Source organism: Taurulus bubalis (assembly GCF_910589615.1).
Source record: "Taurulus bubalis genome assembly, chromosome: 8".
NCBI classification, from domain to species: domain Eukaryota; kingdom Metazoa; phylum Chordata; class Actinopteri; order Perciformes; family Cottidae; genus Taurulus; species Taurulus bubalis.
Genome location: NC_136596.1, coordinates 8,142,768 through 8,157,740, shown reverse-complemented (window position 1 = coordinate 8,157,740; position 14,973 = coordinate 8,142,768). Strand labels below are relative to the sequence as shown.

The 14,973-nt window shown below is 37.5% G+C and overlaps 1 protein-coding gene across 1 annotated transcript; it reads left to right on the top strand.

Moving 5' to 3' along the window:
- Positions 1-2,879: 2,879 nt before the first annotated feature.
- On the top strand, positions 2,880-13,904 carry LOC306740202 (solute carrier family 28 member 3-like; the record flags this gene model as incomplete). The annotated part of the gene is made up of 17 exons (XM_079222306.1): positions 2,880-2,906; positions 3,104-3,216; positions 4,016-4,107; positions 5,769-5,958; positions 6,878-7,022; positions 7,117-7,230; positions 7,624-7,701; positions 8,144-8,224; positions 8,506-8,586; positions 8,714-8,839; positions 10,274-10,404; positions 11,425-11,593; positions 11,708-11,905; positions 12,169-12,250; positions 12,757-12,855; positions 13,381-13,495; positions 13,768-13,904. The coding sequence occupies 17 exons, from the start codon at positions 2,880-2,882 to the stop codon at positions 13,883-13,885; spliced, it is 1,959 nt and encodes a 652-aa protein (XP_079078432.1). The 3' UTR covers positions 13,886-13,904.
- Between the last annotated feature and the right edge of the window lie 1,069 nt (positions 13,905-14,973).

Below are 14,973 nucleotides of genomic sequence, written 5' to 3'. Positions count from 1 at the left end.
ACTAGATTACAATATGGTGAAGGTGTCCATACTGAGAAAGTGATCAAAGATTGTCCTTTTTATTTCCATTGTTTGTTGTCATGTATATCTTGAGTTATACCCTGCTTTACCCTAAAGCTATGAGTAACAGAGAGATAAGGGGTCATGATTAGAACACTAGATATACTGAGTATACAAGTATGTGCAGAAAACACACTCCTCAGGTGTAACGGATCATTGTCGATCGTCGATTGTCGTGATTAATTGTGAAATTTAATGTTAAATCTAATTAAACTGAAATTATTACTGACAATCATTATCTGAAAATATTCAGTAAAATATGTGATCAGGACATTGGCATTTATGCTTTTCTAGTTATCAGATTAGTTATCTGATAATGTTATATTGTAAAAAACCAATTCCTGTTTAAAGTGATAGGAGAAGAACTAATAACGATGGCAGCACTGCTAACGGCCGACTAGCGAAGGTTCCGTCCACTTACTTTATGATGCCTTCAGGCTCCGTTCAGTGAGAAGGTAAAATATCATCTTCTCATGATGTGCTCACATGTAAAGTCTTAAAATGTAGTGTTGGTGAGAAACTTGAATAAATTAAGTTGTTGGAATGAGATGTTTCACAACAATATAAATAGATATTAGAGAGGGAAATGTGACCTGTGTACACTAAGCAGCTCTTAATACAGCATTACAACCAATGACAAGTTGTGTTTTAATCAATACAATCTTTTATTTCCTTTAAATTGTGTTTTAATGAGGATACAAAAAAGTATTACTATAAAAAGTAAAAGGACAACATTTAGAATTGTTAATTCATTACTTAAGTGGTTGAAAAGATTTTTGGGATGGTGACAAAAAAAACACAATAGTCAGGAGTCTTGTAGACCAGCTCAATAAATCAAACAACAAGGGGTTCCGTGTCTGCCAATATGGACTATGATCGGCAATTAGTATCAGCGGCAAAGAAAAGCATGATCAGGGATCTCTAAAAGTTATATTTGTTCCCTTTTTACATTTGTATCTGATCTGTGACTTTAATATGTGATACTATCCGAACCGTGAGTTATGATCTGTTGCAAAACCAGTGTTTTTACTTCTTTACTAGCTTTGAGGGGGTTTGGCACATTGTGTCAATAAACAAACCTCAGATGAAGGGAGCCATTTCCATGCTGTGTCCTTGTTTTGTTCTTTTAACATTTCCGCTTTGGCTTGATTAAGTGGATTGCTTTTTTCAAAGTGGTAGAAGACAGTAGTCTTCACAAGAGCCAATGTGTTCTTAGTGGGAAGAAGCCATCTAAAAATGACCGATTGACACTTGCCTTTCTGAACTGGTAAGCTACCCTCCCATGAGGAAAGTTTTTTAGGGATATCCGGCCGACAAAATGCAAGAGAGATGCCTTGCCTTTTGCAACTAAAAGGGAGTCATATTTAATTATTACACCTTATTTTCTTAGGATGTTAAGCTTTTATACACAAGCAGGTTAAATTACAGAAATCTTTTTGAAGTGTTCTTCATTCCCAAGGTTATATTTTACTGTAATGTGATGTAATGTGTTGTCTAATTTCCTATACTTCATAACTAAGTGTTTAGCTTTGAATAAGAGCTCCCAATATAAATAAATATTATCATGTGGACTTACATGAACCTATTCTAACCTCTATGTACCAGCCATGTGTCGGCACTGAGACATTATACACTAGTGCTCTCTAGTGTCTGCTGTGAAGAACTATGACTGCAGTGTGTCATTTGCACAAGCTGCATCCATGTCGATACGATACAATATTATCAGAGAGTGTTTCTGTGAAGAGGAGGGATCCTTCCTTCCTGCCACGGTCAGACTGCACAACTAACACTGCTTCAAGTAGACCACCAACAACTGACTAATCCTCATTCATTTATTAATGTGTAAGTCCAATGTATCCACTGTGCAATGTAAATAATATGTGCAATCCACTGTGCAATGTTAACAACCATTCAGTCCTACTATATTATATTTAAGTTTTTGTTTTCTACTTAATTATTATACCTTTACTGTGTGATCACGTATTTATTATGTTTGTTTTGATCTTGTTTTTCTACTTGTGTTTCTATCCACTCTGCTGCTGTGGGACTAATAAGGGATTATTTGTATGTTATCTTATCTTATTGTACCTGTGCAGACTGTTCTTTCAAGGCAGAGTAAAGGAGAAGAAAGAGGTCATGTCATGCTGAATGGTATTTGGTCAGATTTTTGGAAGGTTTCCGGCAATAATAATTATTCCTGCTTCAAAGAACAGCCCCTGCGTGACTCAACTTTCTACATTAACTTGCATGTGTGTGTGTGTGTGTGTGTGTGTGTGTGTGTGTGTGTGTGTGTGTGTGTGTATTTGTGTGTTAAGCAAATCCCTTAATGAACTTTAACGTGATGACAACTATATAGAAGCCATCAGTCTGCCAAATAGAGTGAAGTCATTAGTGTGTGTGTGTGTGTGTGTGTGTGTGTGTGTGTGTGTGTGTGTGTGTGTGTGTGTGTGTGTGTGTGTGTGTGTGTGTGTGTGTGTGTGTGGGAGTAGGCATTTTTTACCCATCTTATGGGGACATACATTTGATTCCACAGTCACATTGTGGGGGCTTAAATTTCCTTTGGGGACCAAATGCTGATCCCCCAAAATGAATATACAGACATTTTAGGGTGAAGACTTAGTTTAAGGTTAAGGTAAGGGTAAGGGTTAGGATTAGTCTGGTGGCGGTTGTGGTTAGAATAAATAAAGGTAAGTCTTCAGGAAATGAATGAAAGTTAATTTACCATTACCAGAAGTCATGCAAATGTGAGTGTCCTTGCATAAAGACAGACGGATGGACATTGTTGCAAATGAATAACTTTCTTACACCACATTTCACGAATGCATCAGTCTCCTAAAAACCCCAAAGTAGGATAAGTAAGTTAGTGTGACAGAGTAACAAAAACAGAACACAGGGCAGGAAAGGGGAGGAAAAAAGATGCAGGTTGAGACATAGAGCGTTGCAGGAGGAGGGAGACTGGGTGGGGAATAGGACAGGACAGGTGTGCTTTAAAAAAAGACTCCCATTCAGTCTGGCCGGTGTCTGAAACTACGTGAACGGCAAGAGAATGGAGCTGGATGGAATAGAGAGGAAGAATCAAAAAAGGGGGAAAGACAACCCGGCCTTGGAGTCAGAGGTAAGCAGGACTAGTTTCTCAAGCTGTACTGGAATTATACTGTGTCAAAGGAAACATTGGAGAACCCCTGCAGTGAGGGAAGTCAATTATATGTGAGGACAGAAAACTTTATTTGTATGTATCTTTATGTTAAAACGACAACTCTCAGCTGTTTTTTTACTGAATCAGACGATTATCTAATGCAGTCGAGCAAATGTCAGGCTACTAACTTCATAACAAGTTTTGGGAACCTCGTTACAATAATTGAAATGCTTAAGGAGCAGCACCTCTCACCTGCACAAGGTGTCTTTGCAGAAAAAAAGGCTTCAACCAGACACACACATGTACATGCACACAGGCAAAAGAAAATAAGTTCTCCTTCAACCGGTTTTCCTTTTTTCTCTGAATAAATACGGGTCTTTGCGCAAGCAACCTTGTGTCAATATATTTCTAATATTATTTATCCTCAAGCTGTGTGTGTGTGTGTGTGTGTGTGTGTGTGTGTGTGTGTGTGTGTGTGTGTGTGTGTGTGTGTGTGCGTGTGCGTGTGCGTGTGTGCATGCGTGTGTGTGTGTGTGTGTGTGTGTGTGTGTGTGTGTGCGCGTGCGTGTGTGTGTGTCAGGAGCAGGATCAGATATACATTGAAGTGGACAGTGCTACCGAAGTTGCAGACGATGCATGCAAAAAGACAGACCAACATAACAAAAGGTTGCGTTTTTGTTTTTGCAAAACACATATCCCTCATGCTAAGTTTTTTGCAGTTTCTTCTAAATATGCAGCATTACGCTTGTCCCTTTGTTGTAACATTTATGTCCTTTCTCTTTATCTTCGCTTTTATATTTCTCTCTTGTGTGTGCCTAGCTTGCTAGAGAAGAAAATTGAGGCATTCCAGGGCTATTTGGCAGAGCACAAAGACCAGATCTGCCTGATTGTCCGCCTGGTTATAGCGGCAGGTGAAGTATTTTTGTTAGCATTCCATTCAAATGTAACTCGGGACCCTAATGGGTTCCAGGTCTCTGTGTGTATGTGTGTGTGTGTGTGTGTGTGTGTGTGTGTGTGTGTGTGTGTGTGTGTGTGTGTGTGTGTGTGTGTGTGTGTGTGTTGGGGTAAGTAGGGTGAGTATCCATGAAACTAGTGTAAGTCTATGTAATGCAACCAAAAGTGGCTTGAATAAAATGTATTTGCGTGTGTGCAGAGAAAAATGGAGAGGTATATATTTTTTTTCTATTTGAGTAATGAACTGTTCAATTGCTATGAGTATGTGTATGTTTAGTCGTTGGGATGTCCAGACTGCACAAGACACAAAAGTGAGCACACACACACACACACACACACACACACACACACACACACACACACACACACACACACACACACACACACACACACATGCTGCGTCATCAATGCATTTGCTAGCTTGTATTGTTATGCTGTTTTGATCCAAAGATAATAAGAGAAAGTACTGCAGGTATGACTGATACAACTTGTTATGTCCTCATAAGGACCATAATGCCCTTTTATTAGGACATAATCATATTTTTTAGAAATGCATGATGTTATATAACACTGTAAAGGGATGAGTTCAATCACTTTGGGCTGTGAAACACAAACAAACAACACCTCCACCGTTCCCACCATTGTCGAATTTGACTTCACAAAATACATCCTTTTGAAACTCAAATGTTTTCCCCTGAACCCGCATATTTAGTTTTGTTCATTTTCAATATTTGTGATGAGCCAAAGTTGAATTTGCAGACCTCTGGTTTAGCCAAAGAACTTTTGAGACTTATGTAATTGAACCATTCTCTAGCTAATATAATCATCCGTTCGCTGAAATGTGCAAAATGCAAGGGAAATTGTGTAGATAGTTGCGTTCATATCTTAATGATATGTGTAGGATTTGGCCGCACCTAGGGGTGAGGTTGCAGGTTGCAACCAACTGAAACTTCTCAGTTCCTCACACGAGAACCAATGTTTGGTTTGCCCCTCCTGGGCTGTAGAAACATGGCGGTGCAACATAGCAGTCTTTTTGAAAAGGACCTCCTCAGCAACTAATTAGAAATGCCTCATTCTGAGGTAATGAAAAACACAGCGATTCTTATTTTCAGATGATTATACATTCAAGAAAACATGCTTATTAATATTATATTCCATTTGGGCCAATAGATCCCCCTAAATGCAACACATTGGTCCTTTAATTCAGTTCAATTCAGTATTTGTAAGTCAGATGGCGTTCAGGTTTACAGATCAAAGCACACTGCATCTTTTTAAGACCTAAGACAAGAAAAGTAAACAAAAGATATAAAAAAAGAACTGAAATGAAGGACATTGAAACGTAAAATTATCGTTTTCGGTGTTAACAAGACCTCAGACTTCATGTTTTAAATGTATGCATTTTCAAAAGGCTAACATTACCATCAATCAGCGTTACCGATACTTGTCAGGTCGTATTTATCTGTGTCCCACAGCATTCATTAAAATTTACATTAAATACACTTCCTGCTGTCTTTTTAACCGCAGGAACTAAAGCAGCAAATAAATGAAAATATTTGATTAATGAAAGTGATGTCAGCTCTGTGGGATATAATTTATATTAATACAAAATTTCTTTCAGGCGTGGTTGCCATAGTGATAGCGGCATGTGTCCTGAACTTCAACCGAGCTGTCGAGATGCTGGTCATCTCCTTGGTAACCGTAATCTTCCTGGCCTGGGATTGGATGATGAAACGCTATGGCGACCGGGTGTGGGAGGAGCTCTCTCCTATAAGAGACGTCATCGGCAGAAACTGGTTTTGGATCAGATGGTGAGAAATGGTTTGGTTCAGCTTCCTGACCCTGGTGTGCACCTTCCTCATCAAGAGGCGGGTGGAGGCTGGCTGGTCTTTAACTGATGCTGCAAAAAAGCCATTGTGGAGTCTTTATATTAATAATCCTTCTTGGTAGCTGTAACTAATGCATATAATGTGCAAGACAGGCTCGTCTCCTGTTCGTTAAATCCGATGAGCGCTGAATGCAAACAGGGCCGGATAAAGAAAACAAGAGCAGTTGATGGCAAGTGAAGTGTAAGAAGAACTGCTGTGAGCTACAGTTAAGTCAGACAATTGCACATGTTCAAGGGCCCTTAGCTCAGTAAAAAGGTGAAGCAATTACACCATTCAAAAACTGTTATAACAATAACATAGGAATGTAACAGCTGGCAGGTAGCTCAAAGAGTTTGAGCTACCTGCATACGGTGACCTCCACATGCTGCACTCGTCAGTCTCTTATAAAATAAGATAAGATAAGATAATCCTTTATTAGAAATTGCAGGATTACAGCAGCCTTGCACACAAGAGACACGTAGTAAACAAATCAAGTCATATAAATAAACAGTAAAACAGTAATAAAAGCAGTAAAGAAGAAGAATACAGTAGCAATGTTAAACTAAATATATACAGACGGAATACAAATGTATATACAAGTACTTACATGTATTTATATTGCACCAGATAAGTGCAATCAAAGTGTCCAAAGTGATTAAAGTGAAGTGTTTGTGGTCTACTGTGAGCTCAGCTTATTGTGCAGCCTGCAGCTATGAATCTTAAGTTACCGTGAAAGTTTTGTTTCGTCATCCTGTAACTTCTTTACAACATACTGGCCTTTGTGGCCAATGTACGACACATATTCCTGCTATGTAATGTCAGTGTCTCTCATCTCACCTCCCTCCCTTGTCTGTCCCTCCAGGGTGGGCTATGTGTCCATGCTGGTGGCCGTGGGGGGCTGGCTGGCGCTGGACACAGCCAAGCGAGGGAGCAGACAGCTTGTGTCTTTCGTTGGTTTGCTGCTCCTCATCTTCTGCATGTTGATCTTCTCAAAACACCCATTCAGGGTAAAGAATGCACACCCACCCACACACACACACACACACACACACACACACACACACACACACCTTGTTAATGTATTGTACACGTGTGTTGCAGTGGTGTTGGCAAACGTTGGTGTGCGGGATCGGGCTACAGTTTGTCTGTGGTCTGCTGATCCTCAGGACCACATTTGGCTTAGTTGGAGTTGCATGGCTTGGAAAACAAGCAGAGGTAGACACACACAAATCTTGATTTTTGTTTTCCTTATTTCTTTATTTCTTTGTTTCCTTTTTTCATTTCCTAGTTTCCTTCTTTTTAAATGGGTCTCCTTATTGTAATTATTTTAATTCCATCTTTTGTTTCCATCTTTACTAATTCTGTTTGCTTGTTTTCTTCTTTTGTTTCCTTGTTTCATTCAATTTCTTTCCTTCTTATCTTTCTTTTTGTCCTTTTTTGTTTCATCATGTCCTGTTTCATTTTCTTTTTTGTTTCCTTGTTTTGGGGAATTTGGAGATTTTTCAGTTACTGTACTGAAACATTCACAAACACACCTGCTGCATATGTACTTACCAAAGATACAACGTTTTCTGTTCTGATATTCACAACTGAAAATCTCCTCCGTAGACGTTTATGTCATTTGCAGATGTTGGGTCTAAGTTTGTGTTTGGTACCAGTTTTGAAGACCACTTCTTCGTCTTCAAGGTAGCCCACCAAAACCTACTTGATGCTCACAGACACACACACTGAGTGAATGACTGAATCAAACAACAGTAAAATCATTACAATGACAATAATGTATAAGTAGTGAGTGTGTTTAGTACCCAATTATGATCAGGTTTCTGGAATATTCAGGTTATGTGTTTGGTCATGTAAACATCATATCCTTCAGGAACCAGTTTTGAATCACCTTCTTTCATGTGTGCAGGTGTTTAGGAAACAGTAGCAGTTAGTCAGTAAAACAAAAAATATGATAATAAAAAATTATATGACAACAGTAAATGTCATATTCTGAATATGGTCAAAACCAAGAAGAGACTCAAAATCAGGGTACTAGTGTGCATACAATCATACTCAATAACGGATGATGATGATGATGATGATGATGATGATGATGATGATGATGATGATTGTTGACTCTCTCCAGGTGATGCCTATATTGGTTTTTATAAGCTCTGTCATCTCCATCCTCTTCTACGTTGGCTTCATGCCCTGGCTTGTTTGCAAGGTGAGGAAGTGGGAGGATTAAGTGCATAAACAGAAATAAATATTTGATGGCAAATTCATTATTACATACATTAACATTTATATCTAAAGCTCCTTTGTTTTAATAAGAAATAGAGTTTAAGGAATACAAGACAGATAATGACTGCTCAAAGTAACTCAAATTGAGCACAATGGCATGATGAGGACGATGATTAATTAATTATCTAATTAATTATGTATTATATTATCATTTTCTACAGGTGTTATGTTCAACCTTTCCTTTAATTTTCTGTCTTTCCACAGATTGGATTCATAATGCAGGTTACCATGGCAACATCCCCGGCAGAATCGATGGCTGCCGCTGGAAATCTATTCTTGGGACAGGTGCACGCAACAGTTTAATTAAACAAGAAACAGCAAGCAAATCACTGATGTAGTGATATTATTATTATTATTCCGTAAATCCACTAGTCCCAAATAATCCTGTATCTTCTGTATCTCTCCTTTTCAGACAGAATCCGCGCTCTTGATTCGTCCGTACATCAGTGCGCTAACTCTCTCTGAGATCCACGCTGTGATGACCGCAGGCTTGGCCAGCGTCGCTGGTACCGTTTTGGGAGCCTACATCTCCTTTGGGGTGAGGAGGCAGTGGAGGGAGGGAATGCCAGAGATTTACCTGTAAACACAATCCACAATTAACTGTCCAGAGATTAATCAGATCTACAGCAGATCAACATACAAACCATACTACATCTTATAGCAGGAAATATGAGAACTTCAGATCATGTTAGTCCCTAGTTTGCGATATTATCAGCATATCCCATTTATTCCTACTTGAGCTTCTTCATCTACCTTTCGTAATTATTTTTTTCTTTCAATAATAGCGTTTGAGAAGTAAAAGTAAAAGTTCAAAAGTAGCTCTTTTTTGAGTATCTAATATACAAACTTTGCCAAGCAACACAATTGTGTTTAATAATGTATTTTGAGCATCTTGAAAATCCCAAAAAATATTTAGAGAGAATGAAGGTAAAAGGATAGCGTGTTCAGATAACCAATCTGACTGTTGCCGAAAGAATGCAACAACTTGCCAATATAAATAAATGCATAATATCTTTCTACTCAGCAGCACATCTACCAATATCTTCAATTATTCTCAGTTATATATTGGAAAGCCCATAAATAAGTAGAACATGTTTAGTAGTAAATAAACATACATTATTTTATCCAAGGGAAAAAAGTCTTAAACAAGTGTTCCCAATATATTTGAACATCATATGGATTCTCAGAGATGATTGAAAAACAGGACACAAAAAGATTATTATAAAAACATATAACTTCTTATGCAGGGATGACAAACGCCTAAATTATCCTGAGATTTTTTCAAATTAGTTCTCCTCAGTAGTGAGGGTCTGGAGACGGCAGCTGCAAATACTAATGCTTTGATTTCCATATTTTTTTATTAAACGGTCATAGATAAGAAAATATCCCTTTATATCCAATATATTATTCACAAAATAAGTAAGAGTCCAGAAAACTAAAAGTGGAGGCCAGAAAACAAGTTTATAATCTATCAAATATTTTCCATTTACCCATAACAACTGTTGTTTAGCCTCAACTGATATTTTCCTGTGGACTAGACTGAAATTGTAACCATAATTGAGACATTGAGTTTATAAAGCATTGATAGACCACCATGTTCATATATATTATACACATATCTGTGCCCAATCTTCACAAATTAATTTTTTTTCATACGGTTTGAAAAAGGTAACATCAGGAGAAGGCAAAGACAAAAGATAATATAAACTGCAAGACTATTAAATCATTCATTATTGTAACTGTACCATAAACTGACAAATATGTACCCCTCTATCTTTTTTTTCTACTTTTCTAAGTTTCATTAAAAAAACAGGATTTGGGGGTGTGGGTTGGGGATTTTATTGTCAACTTCCACAGACTCTTGACGGACCATGACACTTACCTGAGAGTACAGGTTCTAACAGGAAGTGAATGATTCTCAAAAGAGAAGAACATAGAAAATGTTTGTCTTGTTCTGTTCTTCTCTTTTGAGGTTGAAGCAACACACTTGTTGACAGCAACCGTGATGTCCATTCCAGCCTCTCTGGCCATTTCCAAGACGTTCTGGCCTGAAACAGAGACCCCCAGAGTAACAGCCAGTAATATCCTCAAAATTAAGCATGGGTAAGAGATACAATACAAACTGTTTCCAAAATGTTGAAGTTGCATTGAAGCATCTCTTGTGTGTGTTTTTTATACCATTCCTCCTTTGATCAATTGCTAAAGCTGTTCATTCATTCCTCTATGTCCTAATCTTCTCCGCCTATTTTGCCCTCTTTCGGATAGCTTGTAAGCCTTTGACCTTTGAATTTGTGAGAATTTTTACTTTTCTTGTTCAGATTGATTAAAAGCATTGATTACAAGTTAGATTTAATGACATCAGACCCCAAACATTAAACAATAGTGAAAAAAAAGCAGTCTTGGTTACAAATGTTAAGTCATAGGCCATGGAGTCGGCAGCTTTTCTTAGCTGCACAAATTGTCTTACAATGTAAGATGCAAATAATTGATTGCATCATTAACGTCACAGTTTGATGGTTTCACACTTATGTACAATTGTTTTTAAAAAGTGCTTAACAGAAGAATAAGAAGTTACATGTTTAGTTTGTACTAACAAAGAACTGCTGTTGCTAATTGTATTAATCCAATGCATAAGGTATATGATAACAGAATTTGAATAGCAGGTATGTAAATGTGCGCCCATCACATGTACTTCAGCATACATCAGTGATGAAAAGGTAGCTGACTCCAAACCACACAGTTATTTAAATAGCATAACCGGTCCCAATACTAACAACATATTGGGTGTAAACATTTTAAACCTGATGAAGATCTGACTGGGAACAGAATGTTGTCTGTTTAAGGTTCTAAATTCTGTTTTTGATTCTATTATCCAGGTATGCCTCCACATTGCTCTCAACATGTCTCTAAATTTCCAAACCCATGCTCTTAAATACATTGTTGATTTGTGATTTGCATTGACCTAAGCTGAACTTGTGATCACCTGTAGAAATACATCACCAACCACGATATTTCAAATGTCATCCACACCAGTATGCTGACGACAATGTGTTATTTTGATAAGCTGTTCTTCAGAGGATTGAGTGTTATATAACCATCCAAACATTGCCTGTGTCCCCTCAGAGACAGTAAGAGCGTGTTTGAGGCGGCATCCCAAGGTGCTTCTTGTGCTGTTGGTGCAGTGGCCAACATAGTTGTCATCCTCATAGCCTTCCTGTCCCTGTTGGCTTTTATTGATGGGGCTCTCGCTTGGCTGGGCGGAATGTTGGATTGTCCGCAGCTCAGCTTCTCGGTGATGGCCACGACCTGAGGCTTGAACTCTCCAACATATACTAACTGTAAATATATTCAAAGATCAACCCGCATATATGCACTCACTCTTTTCTTCTTTCTGTCTCTCCTTTAGCTCATCTGCTCTTATGTGTTCATGCCTCTTTCCTTCATGATTGGTGTTTCCTGGGAGGACAGTTTCATTGTTGCTGAACTGATTGGCTTAAAGACATTTATCAATGAATTTATTGCTTATCAGAAGTTGTCGGAATTCATTAAGAGACGGAAAGCAGGAGGGCCAGAATATGTGGGCAACGTGAAGCAGTATATTTCTGTGAGTCATTCCTATTTGCTTTTGTTCTCACTTTTTTTTTGTTCAAATCCTCATTGTCTTCGTCTTTTTTTTGTTTTAGCAAATAATAGATGATAAATTGGTGATGATGTGATTAAACAGTTTAGTTAAAAATGTATTCTGACTTTCAGAATTTTCAATTGCCATCTGTTTTTGCCTTCAACATATGAAGAAGGAAACATACACAGTGATAAGTGATATTTTTTTCAAATAACAATTAATACAAATGTGGTTATTTCCATCAGATCCACTCTGAAACCATTGCCACATACGCTTTGTGTGGATTTTCCAACTTCGCTTCCATGGGTTCGGCAATTGGACTGCTGTGTGAGTGCCACCTCAGCTGATTTAAGACGTAAAAATATGTTTCCAAGAAAAACCAAAGAAACAGATTACATTCTTCCGAAGATGAACATTCATACGTTTTATTGCCTTCAACATGTCAAATCAGAAGTTCATCTTTGATACAGACTTTGAAATTAAATCTCTTTGTAGCACAAGATGCAGTGCAAAGATTCCACAAGTATTAACATTAGAAAGTGTTAATTATACATTTCCAAGCGTGAGAAAATGCCAGTCAAAAAGCAGCCTCTTGATACAAAAAGTCAGAGGGACTGTTATCGTTTTATCTTTCATCATTTTAACATTTTAACAACCCAGTAAAGTGACTTTCAGTTAGTTGTTTATTCATTTTAGATATAAATCCTAATTGCATATTGTGAGTACATATAGTGTACACTTAATTAATGAATGAATTGTTTGTTACTACGTACGTACAATTGCTGTTAAAGATTTGCTTTTTGTTATTTATCATAAAGTTGTTATTTTTACAGCATCCTTGGCCCCAAATAGAAAGACTGACATTTGCAGTTGTGCCTTCAGATCTCTGATAGCAGGCAGTGTCTCCTGTTTTATGACAGCTTGTATTGCAGGTGACTGTTTACTCTTCTTTGCCTCTTTGTCGTTTACCCATATGCATTTGTGGCTGCCTCAATGGACATTGTTACAGTATGTTTGTCTTATTCAGTGCGACTCTTAATTCCTTAAGTGGGTCTGTGCCCCATTCAGTAATCCATTCATGCATAAAACATGAATTATACATTACGTACATATTACTTTTTGTGCCCTTTTAAATACACTAGTGCACCACTCAACTCATGGGTTTTAAGTGAGAATGAACTGTTATGACAAAAGTCAGAGACAGCAGAATTGTAATACGTTGCAAATAATGCTAATTATTAGTTATTCAACAATATGTTTGACGTACATGGGATTAACACATAACACACATTACACACTCATTCGGATTTCAGTTAATATTTTCTGAATATGCTAGCTTTATTTAATATCTAAATTCATGGTGAAATTATTGTGAGAGCCTGTCCTAGAATGTCCGTGTATTAGATACACAACATATTCTGTCACTCAAGCGTTCAAGTCCTCTGTGGGTTTTCTAGGTATGTTGTACATCCCTGATCTTCATTGCCCACATTTCCTGAGCACGGAGTTCATCAATGCCACTGTGACCAGCAGCTTACAACTGGTCACCTGCTGCACACAACTATATAACAGGTTTGTGTTGTGTGTGTGTGTGTGTGTGTGTGTGTGTGTGTGTGTGTGTGTGTGTGTGTGTGTGTGTGTGTGTGTATGTAATAAAGAAAACTGTTACCCAGTTACCATATATTTGCTATACACTATTTAACATCGAACCCCAGCTGGTTGGATATTTTTTCTCTCGGGATTTATAAATCCATCACCAACTGATTTTTAGAATGAATAGAGCTGATGGAAAAGAGGGACATTGTGATTCAGTGTGTGGGTGTTGGTGTGTGTTTTATTTGCAGTGTGACGGTGTTTGAGTCCTGGAACGTGACGTCTGCAGAAGGATTCAGTCAGAGCAGCCTGCAACGCTGCTGTGCACTCACACCCCCCACACACTTCAACTGCAGCCTGGTGCTTTGAATCACTGTGAACAAAAAAAGTAGTGAGCCATGTAATGTAAAGTATTTTCTTTGTTTACTGTTTGTATCATATCATTTCAATACAATTTCCCTGCATGGATTTTTGTAAAAAATAAATAATAGCAATCATGTTAGGTTAATAGAAAATATATGTGTGTGCGTGTGTGTGTGGTGGGTGAGGGGGATTTTTTAGATTTTTTAATTATAGAGGATACTTATGATACTTGTGTTTGTATAATTACTATACATATATATACATATATATATATATATATATATATATATATATATATATATATATATATATATATATAATGAATATACATATTTGAATGGATTATTATCAGATAATTAGGGCATTATTGATGATATGTCTGCACAAGTGATCAGAAAGCTTCGTATTTGACTATTAAGCAACTGGTAATTTTCCAGAATTTCATGAAGACTCTTCGTCATTCAGTTTATGAGATATCAAGTATTAGTAATTGATAGGCAACTGGACTTTTCTAACTAACTTGAGATATCTACTGCATTACTTTTCAGAGCCACAGATTGCACGTTTTACTTCACTACATCTATTATAATGTCAATACCTTTGTACTTTTACTTGTATTGACACTTTTCTACTTTTAAGTACTTCTTCCATCGCAGTTTGTTTTATATGTAGGCCTTTATTTTGTCTCATTTGTCTTTTTTAAGTACATATATGTTGGATGTATATATTTGTTTGTTTCCCATCTGCCTGCTTTCATGTCCTCTCAAGGATGTTATAGATAAAGCACACAATGCAAGTGTTTAATATTACATATAACACCTGCATCAGAATATAACACCTGTGTCAGAATAACTACATATTTGATAGACAGGACAAAAACTATCCATGGAATGCAGAGCATCACAGCAATAAGTAAAAGCAGAGTATTGCTTGGCCACTGGATGTCACTGGTGTCTTCTTTTTCCCTTTCGGCAATACTGCCTAAGTTAGATTTGTCAAACTGATTTGACTGACAGAGCGATTGTCCAAGCAACAGGCTCATGAACACTGACAGAAAGGATCAGACTTTACAATCTGTACACATACGACATCCC